Source organism: Leptonotus elevatus, chromosome 2 (assembly GCF_054856555.1).
Source record: "Leptonotus elevatus isolate MCC_2025b chromosome 2, RoL_Lele_1.0, whole genome shotgun sequence".
NCBI classification, from domain to species: domain Eukaryota; kingdom Metazoa; phylum Chordata; class Actinopteri; order Syngnathiformes; family Syngnathidae; genus Leptonotus; species Leptonotus elevatus.
In genome coordinates, this window is record NC_141240.1 from 19,470,456 (window position 1) to 19,483,773 (window position 13,318).

The 13,318-nt window shown below is 40.1% G+C and overlaps 1 protein-coding gene across 4 annotated transcripts in view; it reads left to right on the forward strand.

Annotated features, from left to right (window-relative positions):
• The window catches only part of mib2 (MIB E3 ubiquitin protein ligase 2), a 47,480-nt gene that overhangs the window by 7,789 nt on the left and 26,373 nt on the right, over nucleotides 1-13,318 (forward strand). The window contains exons 1-3 of one of the 4 annotated variants that reach the window (XM_086067813.1): nucleotides 426-567; nucleotides 10,356-10,739; nucleotides 10,991-11,162. In XM_086067813.1, the coding sequence (XP_085923939.1) occupies nucleotides 10,517-10,739; nucleotides 10,991-11,162 (395 nt within the window). In that variant the 5' untranslated portion in view covers nucleotides 426-567; nucleotides 10,356-10,516. Of the gene's footprint in view, nucleotides 1-425; nucleotides 568-670; nucleotides 944-5,192; nucleotides 5,354-10,355; nucleotides 10,740-10,990; nucleotides 11,163-13,318 lie in introns of those variants that run through there. The other 3 variants (XM_086067811.1, XM_086067810.1, XM_086067812.1) reach the window with 3 other exon arrangements.

Here is a 13,318-nt window from a genome sequence, read left to right on the forward strand (position 1 = left end):
TGGTAATAAATTATAACCATATGTCTCTGCTGTTTCCACTCATTTACTAGCTTTCCCTTTCCTTGCACGAGCAGCTGTACACTGTATATCTGTCATTCGCAGCCACTGCGCAGCCCGTTAAAGATAATCGCAGAAATTTGATTAACTTTGATCTGAAAATAATCCTTTAATGCAAATAAGGAATATTGACATCACATGAGAAACATGCCAATTGCCAGGTATTCATTCATCTCAAATCTCTATTGAGCCCATCCCTTTTCTTTTCCCTGAACAACCACTAATCCAAGATAACACCAACGGCCGCCTCCCGAAAACTGCCTTGGCCCTCCCCCTCCCTGTCTGCCCATTGGTAGGGAAGCGAATGGTGTCCCTGCAGGATGTGAAGTGCATCCTTATTGTGTTACTTGCATCCTGATCAGTAAACACAGCGTGTTATGTCAGTGAGCAGACCTAGCGTCTTCATGTGATGGAATACATCAGTCCGGCAGATCGGTTGTACGTGGGAGTAAAGGACAGTCGTCGACCTGAATGCAAGCACTTGCCACGGACGCGCAGCAACTGTTCCTGGTTAGCCTTCTCCACCGCCTCCTTCCCTCTCCATTCTGTCTATGGTCGTAATCCCTCCTGACACAAGGCTGGGACTAAGTACCGGCATGAGCAGCAACATTTTCTCATCTTCCGCTTCCAGCTTGGATCCTTTACAGCCACTCTGGTTTTGCATATTTACAAGACTCCTTGAAATTGTACTATCACATCTGTGGAAAACTAACATCTCCACCACCTCTGCCAGTTCATTCAGGAAGTCTGTCACATCGTGACTTTATTTTTTATTTTTTTAAGGACCACTGCTAATCGAGCATGAATTAGTATAATACTGTGTGGCTAAATCCTTACTCAATGTTGGTCTCTTCCTTGTCTCTTCTGCACACCAGAAAGCTGAAAGGTAATGCAAGTAAACACAAAGTGATTTCTTTTTCCAGATAATATGCAAAGTGCTTTTACTCAAGACTGCATCGTTCTCCTTACTAACTGCAACATTCAAATTCAATCGCCCCCAAAGTCATCTAGTCCAAAAGATTTTTCTAACAAATAAAAAAATCCACATTGGTTTAAGGTGGAAACGTGACTTAGTTCTGTGCAATATGGATACGATTTTAGATCTAAATACAGTGGTACCTCGGAGTTTGAACATAATTCGTTCCTGCGAAGTGTTCAAAGACTGAATTGTTCAACCCCCGAAAAAAAATGTAAATACACTTAATCCGTTAATCTTCATCAGTTGTTTTTTGCATTTACAGTATTTAAACAATAAAAAAATACATTACCTTTTTTGTTGTGGTGTGATGGCATCAGTGGATGATAAATGCTATGTTAATGCTAGCTTTAGTTCAGTGCTGAGTTTGTGTATTTTACATTGGGCATATTGTTAGACTACTAAGCGGTCCTTGCGTACGTTGTTTAACGTCAGGCATGTTGTTGAACAGCTAACGGGGGTCCTCGTGCCAGCATTTACAGAAGTAGTCACGGTAGTTACAACTGTGCGATAATCTCCTTCCTAATTCCACTGTGGTTCGTAGCACTGTATGTTTTTCTTTGCTGCCACTGGCACTGTTATCTTTCTTTGGGTCCATGGCAAAGAAAATTGTCGTGGAAAAATCAAAATGCACTCGCGAGTATGGAGCACCTCCGGGAGTATTCACGATCTGACTGGAAATGAGCAGTGCATCGTCTCAACTACCGCGAGTGAGCATTCGGCATTGCGCGGCTTCACTCGGCTACCCGTTTTCAAGGTACGTTTGGCTTCTGCGAAAATGAGTTCAAACTCCGAGGCATTTTTTCTCAGATTATTTTTTATTTTTTGGCAGTGAAAGGTACCGTTTAACGTATGCCGATCACCTTTTTCAACACAGAAATCGTCCGATCACGATCTATAACCATAAAACACATACTTTGGTTAGCAATCAAAAGAGGAAATATGGGGAAAGGATGGTGCGGAACCAGAGCATATTGCAATACACTAAATACTGTAATTACAGTAGCGTGGGAGGGAATGAACAGAGTCATTATCCAGGAAGGGAAGTTAGTGGGTCGACATAAATACCTGCAACCTTGATACCTTTTGTAGCTGCTGTTTATTCTTCAGCTGTCACGAGGTTACTGTCTTGTCTTGTTACAATGCTATATTTGTCAACAATGACTCGCATGGCTTTATTGTTGCAATTGGCCTGTGCGTTTGAGTTTGAGGTTTACCTCTCATGCAGGTCATGTTACCTTTCTGTTCTTTCTTTTCTGGCTTTCCTTTTCTAACAAACCAGAGAATAATGTTAAGAGTTAGGTTGCCTATGGTTTTGCATTTGGTGCATCAGGTTTCTGGTGTATGAATAATAGGAAGGAGAAGTTTTTAGTCAGCTCACACGGGCCTAAACAAAACTGTTGCACAGCTCAATGCTGTGCTAACTGCACAGTTACCACAAATTACTAACTTAACCCCAATTTAAAATATGGTGAAAAGTTCCATGTTCAGAACTGGGCAGCTGGCATTTATCAGGGACTTCAACACCCCGTGTTGACAAAGTAGTCATGCTAGTAAAATATGTTGTGTTTGGTTTTATAGCCTCTTGGGGGCATACTGAGAATAACATTTTGTGGATATTATTAAATTGTTTTGTAGTACAGTATACGGGCAGCTTATTAGCTGCTTTCAGTGTGGCTATCTAGGTTAGCAATTTTCTTCCGGCACAATCTGTTGTGTGTAAATACCAGTGTAGGTGGAGGCCTGAAGTCCACCTGTGAATATGCTGCCTTTTGAGATAGTATCAGAGGTGCAATAGAGGCTGAATGCAACAAGTATGGAAATGGCGTGTCAAGTTTAACAGCTGACACTCACTGCGGCCACCCCTTGTGTTGAAAGCAAATAGATAATTGGCTTAACTTGACTAGATGCATCTGTTACACATTTTTCACCTAAGCAAAAGTGTTGGTACATGTGACTGACAGGTGCGTTTTCTTGCCGAGGTGTGTCCTTTTACAAGGATTATTCAAACAAATGTCTGTGTTCAGTGTGAGATTTGGGATTTGCTTGAGCAATTTTGAAGCTGGGAGAAGAGGGAAAAACATTCATAGCCTTTGCACAACATCATTGGCCATAGCCAGTAGAACCATTTGAAATGTCCCAAAGAGGAAAACGATAATGCTATTTTCAACCGATACCGATAAACCAATAAATAAGGAAGTGCCGATGTCGATAACCGATAAGTAAGCCGATAATTGTTTGCAAAATGAACTTGAATACAAATATACTTTCAAGTCCTAACGTGTACAAATGCATTGAAACATTGTGTAAAGAACCATGAAGCAGCATTGTATTGATATCTCAGCTTCAAAGACAACCAGTAACTCATTTTGAGTTTGCCAAAACAAAACAGTCATGTTTTAAAAATGCAACACAGAAAACAAAGCCATGTCGCCATGATGCATCTTCCGTGAACACAAGTTTGTGCGCATTATGACGTCACAAATATGCAACACCACCATAGGAGTTGGGCACAACTTGAGCCACAACCACAATAGAACGTGGCATGTCTATTATTATCGGCAGATTTCTTTATTAACTGGTTTATCTGTATGACGTCAAATTGGTCGATAATTGGCGATAATTATCGGCCACCGGTATTATTGTGCATCCCTAGTTCTAAGTAATAGACTTTAAACAGATGGACCAAGCAAACGAATTGCAGTTGACGACAAACATTTTGTAAAGAAGGACCCGGGAAACAACCATTAGTGATATCAGCAATAACATCCAGAGGGCAGGAGTGAAGGTGCCACATGAAATTTTCTTGGAGGACATCATGAACAAAAGTCCAGAGGCTACATCAGAAGATGCAAACTACTGAATAATAATAAGAAGAATTGGATGGTCAGGATGGAATTTGCCAAAAAGTACAGAGGAAAGGTACGTAGATGTTTGAGCCTCAAATATTCTAGTATCGTTTTATGGACTGGTGCCATTAAAAAAATAATTTAAAAAATTCAGAGTGAAGGAATGGCTACATTTTGGAGAAAGCAACATTAGCTTCCTCTGGGATATTCTATTTTTTTTTCCATTCACCATTGATAAAACGCATGATGACCTGACAGAAACCAGAACAGTACAGTTGTGATCGAATCAATGCCCTGGGGAGTTAAATCAGACAAAAGGCAGCCTTGATAATCCTTCATCAAGCAGAAAGATAATGACCCACAACACCCCGAAGTAGTTTGTCAGGGGCCAGGCATGAGTGTCAGGTTTTCTCTTGTTAGACAATGTTATGGAAAATAGTTATTTATTAACATAATTTATTTCCGCGGAAATTTTTCTAGTTTTATACTGTATTGTAGACACCTGTATTTTGTTCAACGATGAGCTTTTCACTGCTTGTACCTGAAGCGATATCGAAGTGACCTTGACTGGTAAGCCTGCTCAGAACAAACTGCTTGCTTTCGTGTCTAGCTGGAGATACAGCATGAAGAATTTCCCCATGATTCTTACTGCGCACTCTCTCACAGACCACTATCTTGTAGAGTGCCCAAAAAATCCCAAAAGACAAATTGTTTTCCAGACTGTTTCATTCATCTAGCCTAACTGCTGAAAATTCCACAAATACAAGGAGAAAACCCTTGCTAAAGGACTATTATGAACCATTAAGAATTATTTTTACACTTAATTTATATATATTCCATTACCATGAAAGGTTTCTATTAATACCGGAATATGAGTTTTAGGCCATATTGGCCAGCCCTAACTTTTATTAATAAACTTCCTCCTGTACTGTTGTAATCTTTTTCTCATTCAGGTGATGCTAGTTCAGACGAGAGTTCAATATGCAAGGAGAAGCATGTGACTCAATGTTGACTTGGAAACAAGAAAAGAATGGTCACAAAGGTTCTTTACAGTACATCATTAGAATTCAAAAGCAAGTTAACTTGGGTGATAGTCTTTTTGTGTGACATAAATGCATGTTTGTTTTTATTAGTTTTTTAACCATGGCTTTTATAAATAAGACATCAGCTTTGTGATGTCCTTGAGCAACATCTGTCAGTGGGGGTGGGGAGGGGGGGGGGGGGTTGGTGGGGGGTTGTTGAGAGAGGAAAAGCTGCGTGTTCCAAAAACAAAGGGCAAGGTTCACAGCAAACCAAATACAAAAAGACCGTACCACAGAGGTTTCACTCCCCCATTTGTGACATGCCTGCATGCTGCACAGTGCTCTGATATATGGTTCTGTGATGTCCTTCCTGGAATAAATGGCGCTGTCACGGCACACGGGAATTCACCTGCCTGATATGTTGAAAAGTGGCCTAAAGACCATGGGGAGTGAGTATGACAATCCATGAGAATAAGTTCTGCAAACATGCTTATGTATGATCCCGTTGTTCTTAAAGGTTGACACCGTTTACTGAAACTGGAGTTGCTTTTTAAAGTCTTTTGCTGCAGCCCATCAACCTGGAAAATGTTGACATACTGTATATGGACGTTTCAGTGCAGCTTGAAATAGGGAGTGTAGGGTCTTATTTTAGCCCTGTCACCCTTGTGAAGAAATGTTTTCAAATGTGTTATTTACTCAAGGCCTGTATTGATTTTTTCAAAGTCCCCTGGCCACAAGGCAATTCTGACATAAACCAGTTCCAACCGCTTTTTGTCTTTTTTTAAACACAAAAGATTGATGTGTGAAGATTGCAAAGGATTTTGCATCCAGTGTCAGTGGCGTATAAAAACAAAAGGCCGAATTAGTGGATGAAAGCCACATGCTTCACACGTGCACACGTGCGATTCATTTTCCATTTCAGAGCAGCACACTGATTATTACCAGTGTGCCGAGACCAAGCCTGCTCGTGTCAAGAGTGACAAACATGTCATATATCTTCTCATTGTGTGCAGCACCTTCTAGAACACTTGACCGACTTAAACGGTAGCAGGGACGTGTGTGTCATCTTTGCACTGACATGCTAACACAAACCCAGTTTTAATCACTTCAAAGCAAGCAAGGTCTTAACTACTGCTACTACGCCCACTCAGTCATTTATTTTTGGCTAATCATTGGATATGATGAGCAGCTCAGTGTGCTTCTTAATCCCATTGTGATATCCAAATGGGTGTGTGATCGATTTAACAGTTCACAGTATGTAAATAAAGTATCTTAATTTTGTATGAATTATTTCACAGCTTTTCAAATCAGTGGTTGATGCAATTCTATTGTCCTTAAGTAATTAATTATTTTTACATTGATTGGGTTAACAGGCAATTAAACAGAGGTGGGCATCTTCATTGACTGGAATTGATGATTGATGGAAGTGCCCACCTATTGGCGTGTGCTTCAGCACTTTCAGCGAATACTTGATAATGCGAAGCCTCACAGAAATACACAGATTGAGAAGGACTGTGTGTACTCGCCGCAATCGACAGAAGTAATCTTGCTACACTCTGTGCTCAGTCTGTGCATTTTTTTTCCCAAGGCTTTGCATTATCAAGTATTCACTGAAAGTGCTGAATGAAGCACATGCCAAAAGGTGGGCCAATCATTAATTCCAGTCAACGACGATGCCCACCTCTGCAATTAAACACCACATCCATAATAAAATACAGAGACAAAAAAAGAGTTTGAGATGAATTCATCCATTCCAGTAAATCCCTGTAATGCGAAAATCAAGAAAATTTGACACACTACAAAGTAGGTCATTAACGCTGAGTATAATTATTAAAAATAATCAGCAAGTATATAAAATGAAGCTCATGAAAAATCAAGATGTTCTCATTGCTATCAGACACTGTGAGTGTGTCCACTGAATATGCTGTGACCTCGCCCTGTTCAACTATGTTGGCAATCGAATTCCTCTGCTACGACCTGGGAAAAATAGATGCAACCTGTTTGAATATCTGAAGGGAAGATTAACTTTTGGGTTGTACGCATAGCTAGCTAGCTAAATGCACAACACAATTGGGCTACATAATGACTGTGAGTAATGCATAATCTTTGTATGTTAATGTGATATATGAATGATTTTTAATTACATTTGACAATGTTTGCGAGTAAAACACAAACGCAGCAGTCACTCTTGCTTTCCCTCCATGACGTGGACGTGCAACGAGGCGCTCTAAAGCAGCCACACCGACCCGCACAGCAGATGTGTTTTTGGGGTGTAGGCGTAGCTAGCTTGCTAATTGCTCATTACAGCTGTGCCGGGTAACTGCTGAAGCAAACAGAGGCGCACAAGTTCTTAATTAGTGGAGGAGAATGACTCATGCTGGACTCCAAAGTGCATCACGTGGCACCATTTTAGCCACGCCCTGAAAATGGTAGTAAAACAGTTTAACAGTCCACAGTTGAGTACTACATTAAATTGTCTATAACATGTCTTTAGTCGTCAATCCCCCTTACTCTCGAGTTTGCATCCAATGATTTGGCCATACTAGGATGAGTTAAGTGTGGAGGAAGAACATTTAGGATGAGTTACAGTGTTTCCCACAGATTTGACTTTGGTGGATGGACTCCGGCGGTGGGGATGGGAGGCGGGTTGGACAGGAGGTGGGTCTCAGTCCTGTTACTATGTCTCCTCTACACATATTTTTTTCTTTTTAAATATATATTTTTATAGATTTTCTTGAAAACTTCTTGGGTGGTGGCCCGCCCAAGTATTAACATGGTGTGGGAAACACTGATTTACAAAGAACATGGTAGGGCTGCCTCCTACATTTTCCCCTCACAGTGCTTTTAATGGACAGGTGTTCTTTTACTTTAATCTAATGTAGTGATTTCAGTAGCAAGTAGTGCCTGTGTTTGTGTGGCCATATGTGTTCATGTTGTAGACAAACACATGTCTACTTCTTCTTTGTGTGTGAGTTTGATGTTATCCTTACCGGTTGCAGCATGGACAACAGGCGCCACTCCATCTGTTGTTGAGGGCTGAGATCTTTAATCCTCCACCTCTTCTTAATCTTAACCCACAGTCACACATGGGTAGTAAAATTTTTAATCAAGGTCAAGTCTGCCTTCAGCCACCTCAGAAACACCTCAAATAGTTATTTAGCTGCACACCTTGGGTTCTTAGAAAAATGATGGAACCTCCAAGCACAATACATCCCAGGTCTATGTACAATTTCTTCTAAATTCAAAACTATTTTTTCCATGCGAACCATTTTAATTGAAATGATCCATGGTCAACATGTTACCATCATAAGTCAAATTTTAACTTTATTTTTAATTTTTATTTTAACTCTTATACAAGTCTAGTAGAAGTAGTCACAACAGCTATTCTTCACAGATAAAAATACATCCACAGATAAAAAACAGCACAACTCTTACTAAGGTTGTTTATTTTATCTCTTCAAAAATATTGACTCTTGAGCCTGGGTCACCATCCACGGGACGTGGTGGACCATGTTTTCTGAGAACAGCCCATTCCCAAAGGCGAGCTGCTTTTTAACATAACATGAAACGTGTGTCAGTTCCAGCTGCTGCTACCCCTCCCCCCAAAAAAGAGCCAAATATTGTGGCCAAATCATGTAGTTGCCCATGGGATATGCTAAAATCTTATGTCACACGTGATGACTTTTTTTGTGAGACATTTTAGGAGGTTTTACTGATTTAAATTAGACTCCTGGAAAGTTGTAATAGTAAATAGGCTGCATTTCAACATTGTTCTCTTTCTCTATCCACATTACTTTTTGAAAATGCTTAAAAAGTTACTATAAAAGCATATTTATAACTTGTTACTATATTTGTTCTGAAAAAGGGCTCGCTGAGTCTTGTTTTATCAGTTGGAAATTATTTTTGTCTCTGTCATTCTGTCACCTTGAAAGCTAAATTGAGCCTGCGGTTTCCTTTCAGAAGGCATGAGCGCTGACATGTGATGGCTTTTTACTTGAAGCTCATTGTCAGTGTTTCAACACAAAAGACAATTTAACTAACAGGAAAAAATGTCTTTGGTCACACTTTTTGCTTGCAGTCAGGAGTCACTTTTGCCATTTCCTGTTGTGGAGAGTGGATAGGATGTCGCACATACAGTGACCACTTGCTATCTCTGAATTTGAAACGGAATCACTAATAAAAGCTGAAGATGAAGCGACATCACTGGATTTTAGACTTGAACTTGTTGTGTGGGAGTCCTTGCTTGAATATAGTGTGGCTTTTGCTTGTCTGTGCCAGCCCCAGCCTGTTTATCTTTTCATGTGCATGCCCGCTATTTTTCTTCTGCACGTGCACACAATGACGGAACAGCACAGTGGGTGGCCTGTTTGAAGGGTGGGTGGGTGAAGAATTTAGTTATTAATTTTTTTTTTTCGAGAAAACTCTGGATATGTGATAGATGTTTAAAACGAGTATGTTTACATAACCTTATAAGGAAAACCCCTGAATTAAAGCTAAACGTCGCTTAATGACCCCAAACAATGCTTTGAATTGTCAAGAAAATTCACATGCACATCTCTGCTCATGTCCACTTCAATTCCTGAAAATATCAAAACAATTGCCACAATATTTGGGATTTTATAGGCCTTTTTCCTCACCATACAATTGTGCTCATAAATTTACCCTAGGGTATAGGGTAACAACAACAAAATCTGTAATTAATTATCATCTCCACTCTTGCATTGAAAAATTATCTATGGGTGGTTTTACAAATGTACTCGTTCTTATGAACCCCCTTACTATTCACAACATTTATTTTAAAAACAAAAACCTCATCATTCCAGTAGAACATTTGTCAGATCCAAGAGCGGGTGTGATGTAGAATGTATGCCTCCGGGTTTTGTGTGATTAATAGGGCTTATAGATAAGGTTCCAGTCTATATTTTGACTGTTTTTTCCCATAAGTGCTATTGATTTCCTGTTGACATCATTCCAAATAAATCAAGTCATCAGTCAATAGTGTGAATGTGGGAGTTCTATAAATATCAGCTATCTCTCGAGTGTAACAACTTGTTCATGTTAGTTTTGCTTTTATTTTTGGGGCCACGTGGGAGTCTGCTTTCACACAAAAATAGCAAATTGATTTTGTGCAGATTGCATAATAGTATGTTACGGGTTTTGCTGTTTGTATTGTTTTTTGTTCTGATGTAGAGATCTTTTGAGTGTGTGTGTGTGTGTAGTCAGGTTGTGATTAGCAGCAGTCATGCGCACCTCCCTTCTTTCTCTAGAAGGAGGCATTAATGAGCCTTGAATAAGACAAACCCACTGAAATTTAAATGAATGAATGTAACTCTCAGATATGTAGTCAACAACACGACAAACTTTAGTTTAACTTTCACAAAAGAAGAAATGGGTGAGCCATATCGATGTGGAAATTGAAAGTGCTTTAAACTATGCATTTATTCCTTTCAGTTACCCCTGATCTGCTCCCGGAAACCCCCCTGGTACCGTCCCTGCCTGCACTATCAACAGCGCGGGCCAGTGGGAAGGCCCGGAGGCGCAGCGGAAGCGACAGCGCTGCCAGCCGTCGGCCATCGAGCGCAGCTCCGAGGCCGGGCCCCGGTAGAGGCAGCATGGAGGTGGGCATGCGGGTAGTTCGCGGCACGGACTGGAAATGGGGAAACCAGGATGACGGCGAGGGCCACGTGGGGACGGTGGTGGAGATCGGCCGGCAGGGCAGCACCACCACCCCAGACAAGACGGTGGTCGTTCAATGGGACAGCGGCACCAGGACCAATTACCGCACTGGATACCAGTCTGCCTACGACCTGCTGTTGTATGACAATGCTCAGATCGGTAAGCGCTTTCGACTTGTCATGCCAGGAAAATCGGCGAGTTGCATTTTTAGTATGCAAGGGATGACAAAGGATGACACTCTCTAACTGACACCCACTTTATTAATGTGATTAGCATTTTATTCCATTCTTGTGCGACAAACTTTGCCCTTCATTTAATGAACTGAGAGGAGGAAGAGCAGAGCAGTGTGACGAGTCTGCATCAATAACCTTGCCCTGCATTACTGAATTTACGCCAACTACTCCCCACAGGTGTGCGTCACTCCAATATCATCTGCGACAGCTGCAAGAAGCATGGCATCATGGGAATGCGATGGAAGTGCAAAGTGTGCTTTGACTATGACCTGTGCACACATTGCTACATGAACAACAAACATGACCTGAGCCACTCGTTTGAGCGTTACGAGACAGCGCATTCTCAGCCGTAAGTATTCTACTCCCCCCCCCCCCCCCTTCTACAGGATCATTCATCGCCTTGCATTTATTTTGCTGTCATTGAGCCTCTCCTGTTTGAGTCAGAAGTGTTGAACTTCGATTACCTACAGACAGCTTTGTCCATTTTTGTATGGAGGAATGTACTCCAGTTACGTCTGCCATTAAGGCTATTAAATTCATCACAGTTTGTTAGTCAGCAGGATTCTACAGATTCCTACAAATGTTGTGCATATGAATTCACTGCCCGGAAGTTGTTTACCTCCAATACAGTGGTAAATGCAGTCACAACTGATTATACATTCAGGTCACACAACCCGTGTTCTTAACATTTTCCACGCAAAGTCTTTTGCATTGCACAGTCAGCGTATATTTTAAACATATATTTTCAAGATAGTGTCTTTAACCGTGTATATATATTAAAAATGACTATTTCATTAAGTGGGGACATTCTTCAGAAACCCTCGCATTTATAGTCACCATTATCACAAGACTATGTTAGCAAAAGTGCTGATGTTTGTGGCTGTTAGAGTTAGCTCAAGCTAACCAACAAGGGCCGCTGCCTGTACATAAACGCTTGGTGAGCTGATTCCAAGTGTCCTGTGTATCCAAATTTACTGGCCTAAGTTCTCCCTGTAGAATGCACTCTTCTGCATCAGTTCACCGTAACGCTCCAAACTGCTGCGGGCACTGTCTGAATGTCAGCTGGATGGCCTGTGCTCATTTTAATGAGGTGATATATATATAACCTAGATTTTTCTTATAGTATATAATAGTTTGTAACACTCCAGCTCCAGGTTCACTTTTCATTTTTTTATGTGCCTGTCAGCATGTATGTCGTGACAATAAGAAATCACACAAATCATGTTATAAATTCTAATAAATTATAATTATAAATTGTTATAAATTAGGGGTGTTAAAAAAATCTATTTGGCAATATATCGCGATATTACAGCACGCGATTCTCGAATCGATTCGATATGCGGTCGAGTCGATTTTTAAACATCAATTTTTTTATGGGAATATTCAACAAAACGTCTTACTTAGGGTTAGGATTCACACGTTAAGCATGGAAGAATTTTATATTAATGGAACATTAAGCCTTAATGTTTTATTTTGTTTTGTTTTGTGTTCAAACATGAAACAGATTGTTTGTTTAAATAAAGTGGCTCACAGTTGTAAGCCTAAAGTTTCAGATAAATAAATACACTTTCGTACAAATCTTACAGTGTTCATGTAGAAGTTTACGGATAAGTATTTTCTAAATTTTAGTATTTTTTTGTTGTTGCAATAATCAATTTATAGATTTGTATCGGGATTAATCGAATCGAATCGTGACCTATGAATCGTGATACGAATTGAATCGCCAGGTACTAGACAATTCACACCCCTATTATAAATCATATATTGGACCACTTCAACTTGATATGATCATAAGGTCTCCTGTTGTTTCATTGTATTTTCTTGTATTTAAATGATACGTATTACGCATTTACATCAGAATGTCCAAACATTGGATTATCTGCAAGAATGCACAGTACAGTGAGCCTTCTATTCACGGGTATTAGGGACCAAGCATAGTAGTCGGTTCATTGGGCTTTACACATATTTTTTTTAGATGCTGTTCACACTTTGTAGCAGTAATTTAGTTTTGTCATTTAGAACACAGACAATTGATGAGACATTGATAGCTTAAATTGAGATAGTTTTATACACAGGTGTGTGTTTTTCACGGGATTTTACGGTACCTATCTCCATGTATCTGCCATCTGCAGTATGCCCTTTGTGTGTATTTTCCTGTTTTTGGCTTGGGAGTGGGTAGGGGGGGAGGGTAGTTCTTTACACTGAAAATCTATAAATAAAGTACTTAAAAAAAAAAAAAGTAAAGCGGCAAGAGCTCAATGAAATTGAACAAGTCCACCTAAAAAAAAAAAATGATGCTGGATGGTCTCTTGCCTTTGACAGGTGGTCAAATAAATTGAAGTACCAGTATTCAAATTTAGGCTTGGTCTTACACACCACCCTTGTATTAAGTTAACAAAGTTGTGATGCATTTTAACTAGCCAAATAATACCCTGATGACAGAATTCCAGGTCTTGCCTCTACTACCTGTTATGTAACAGTTTGACATTGCTTAGAGTTTGTCCC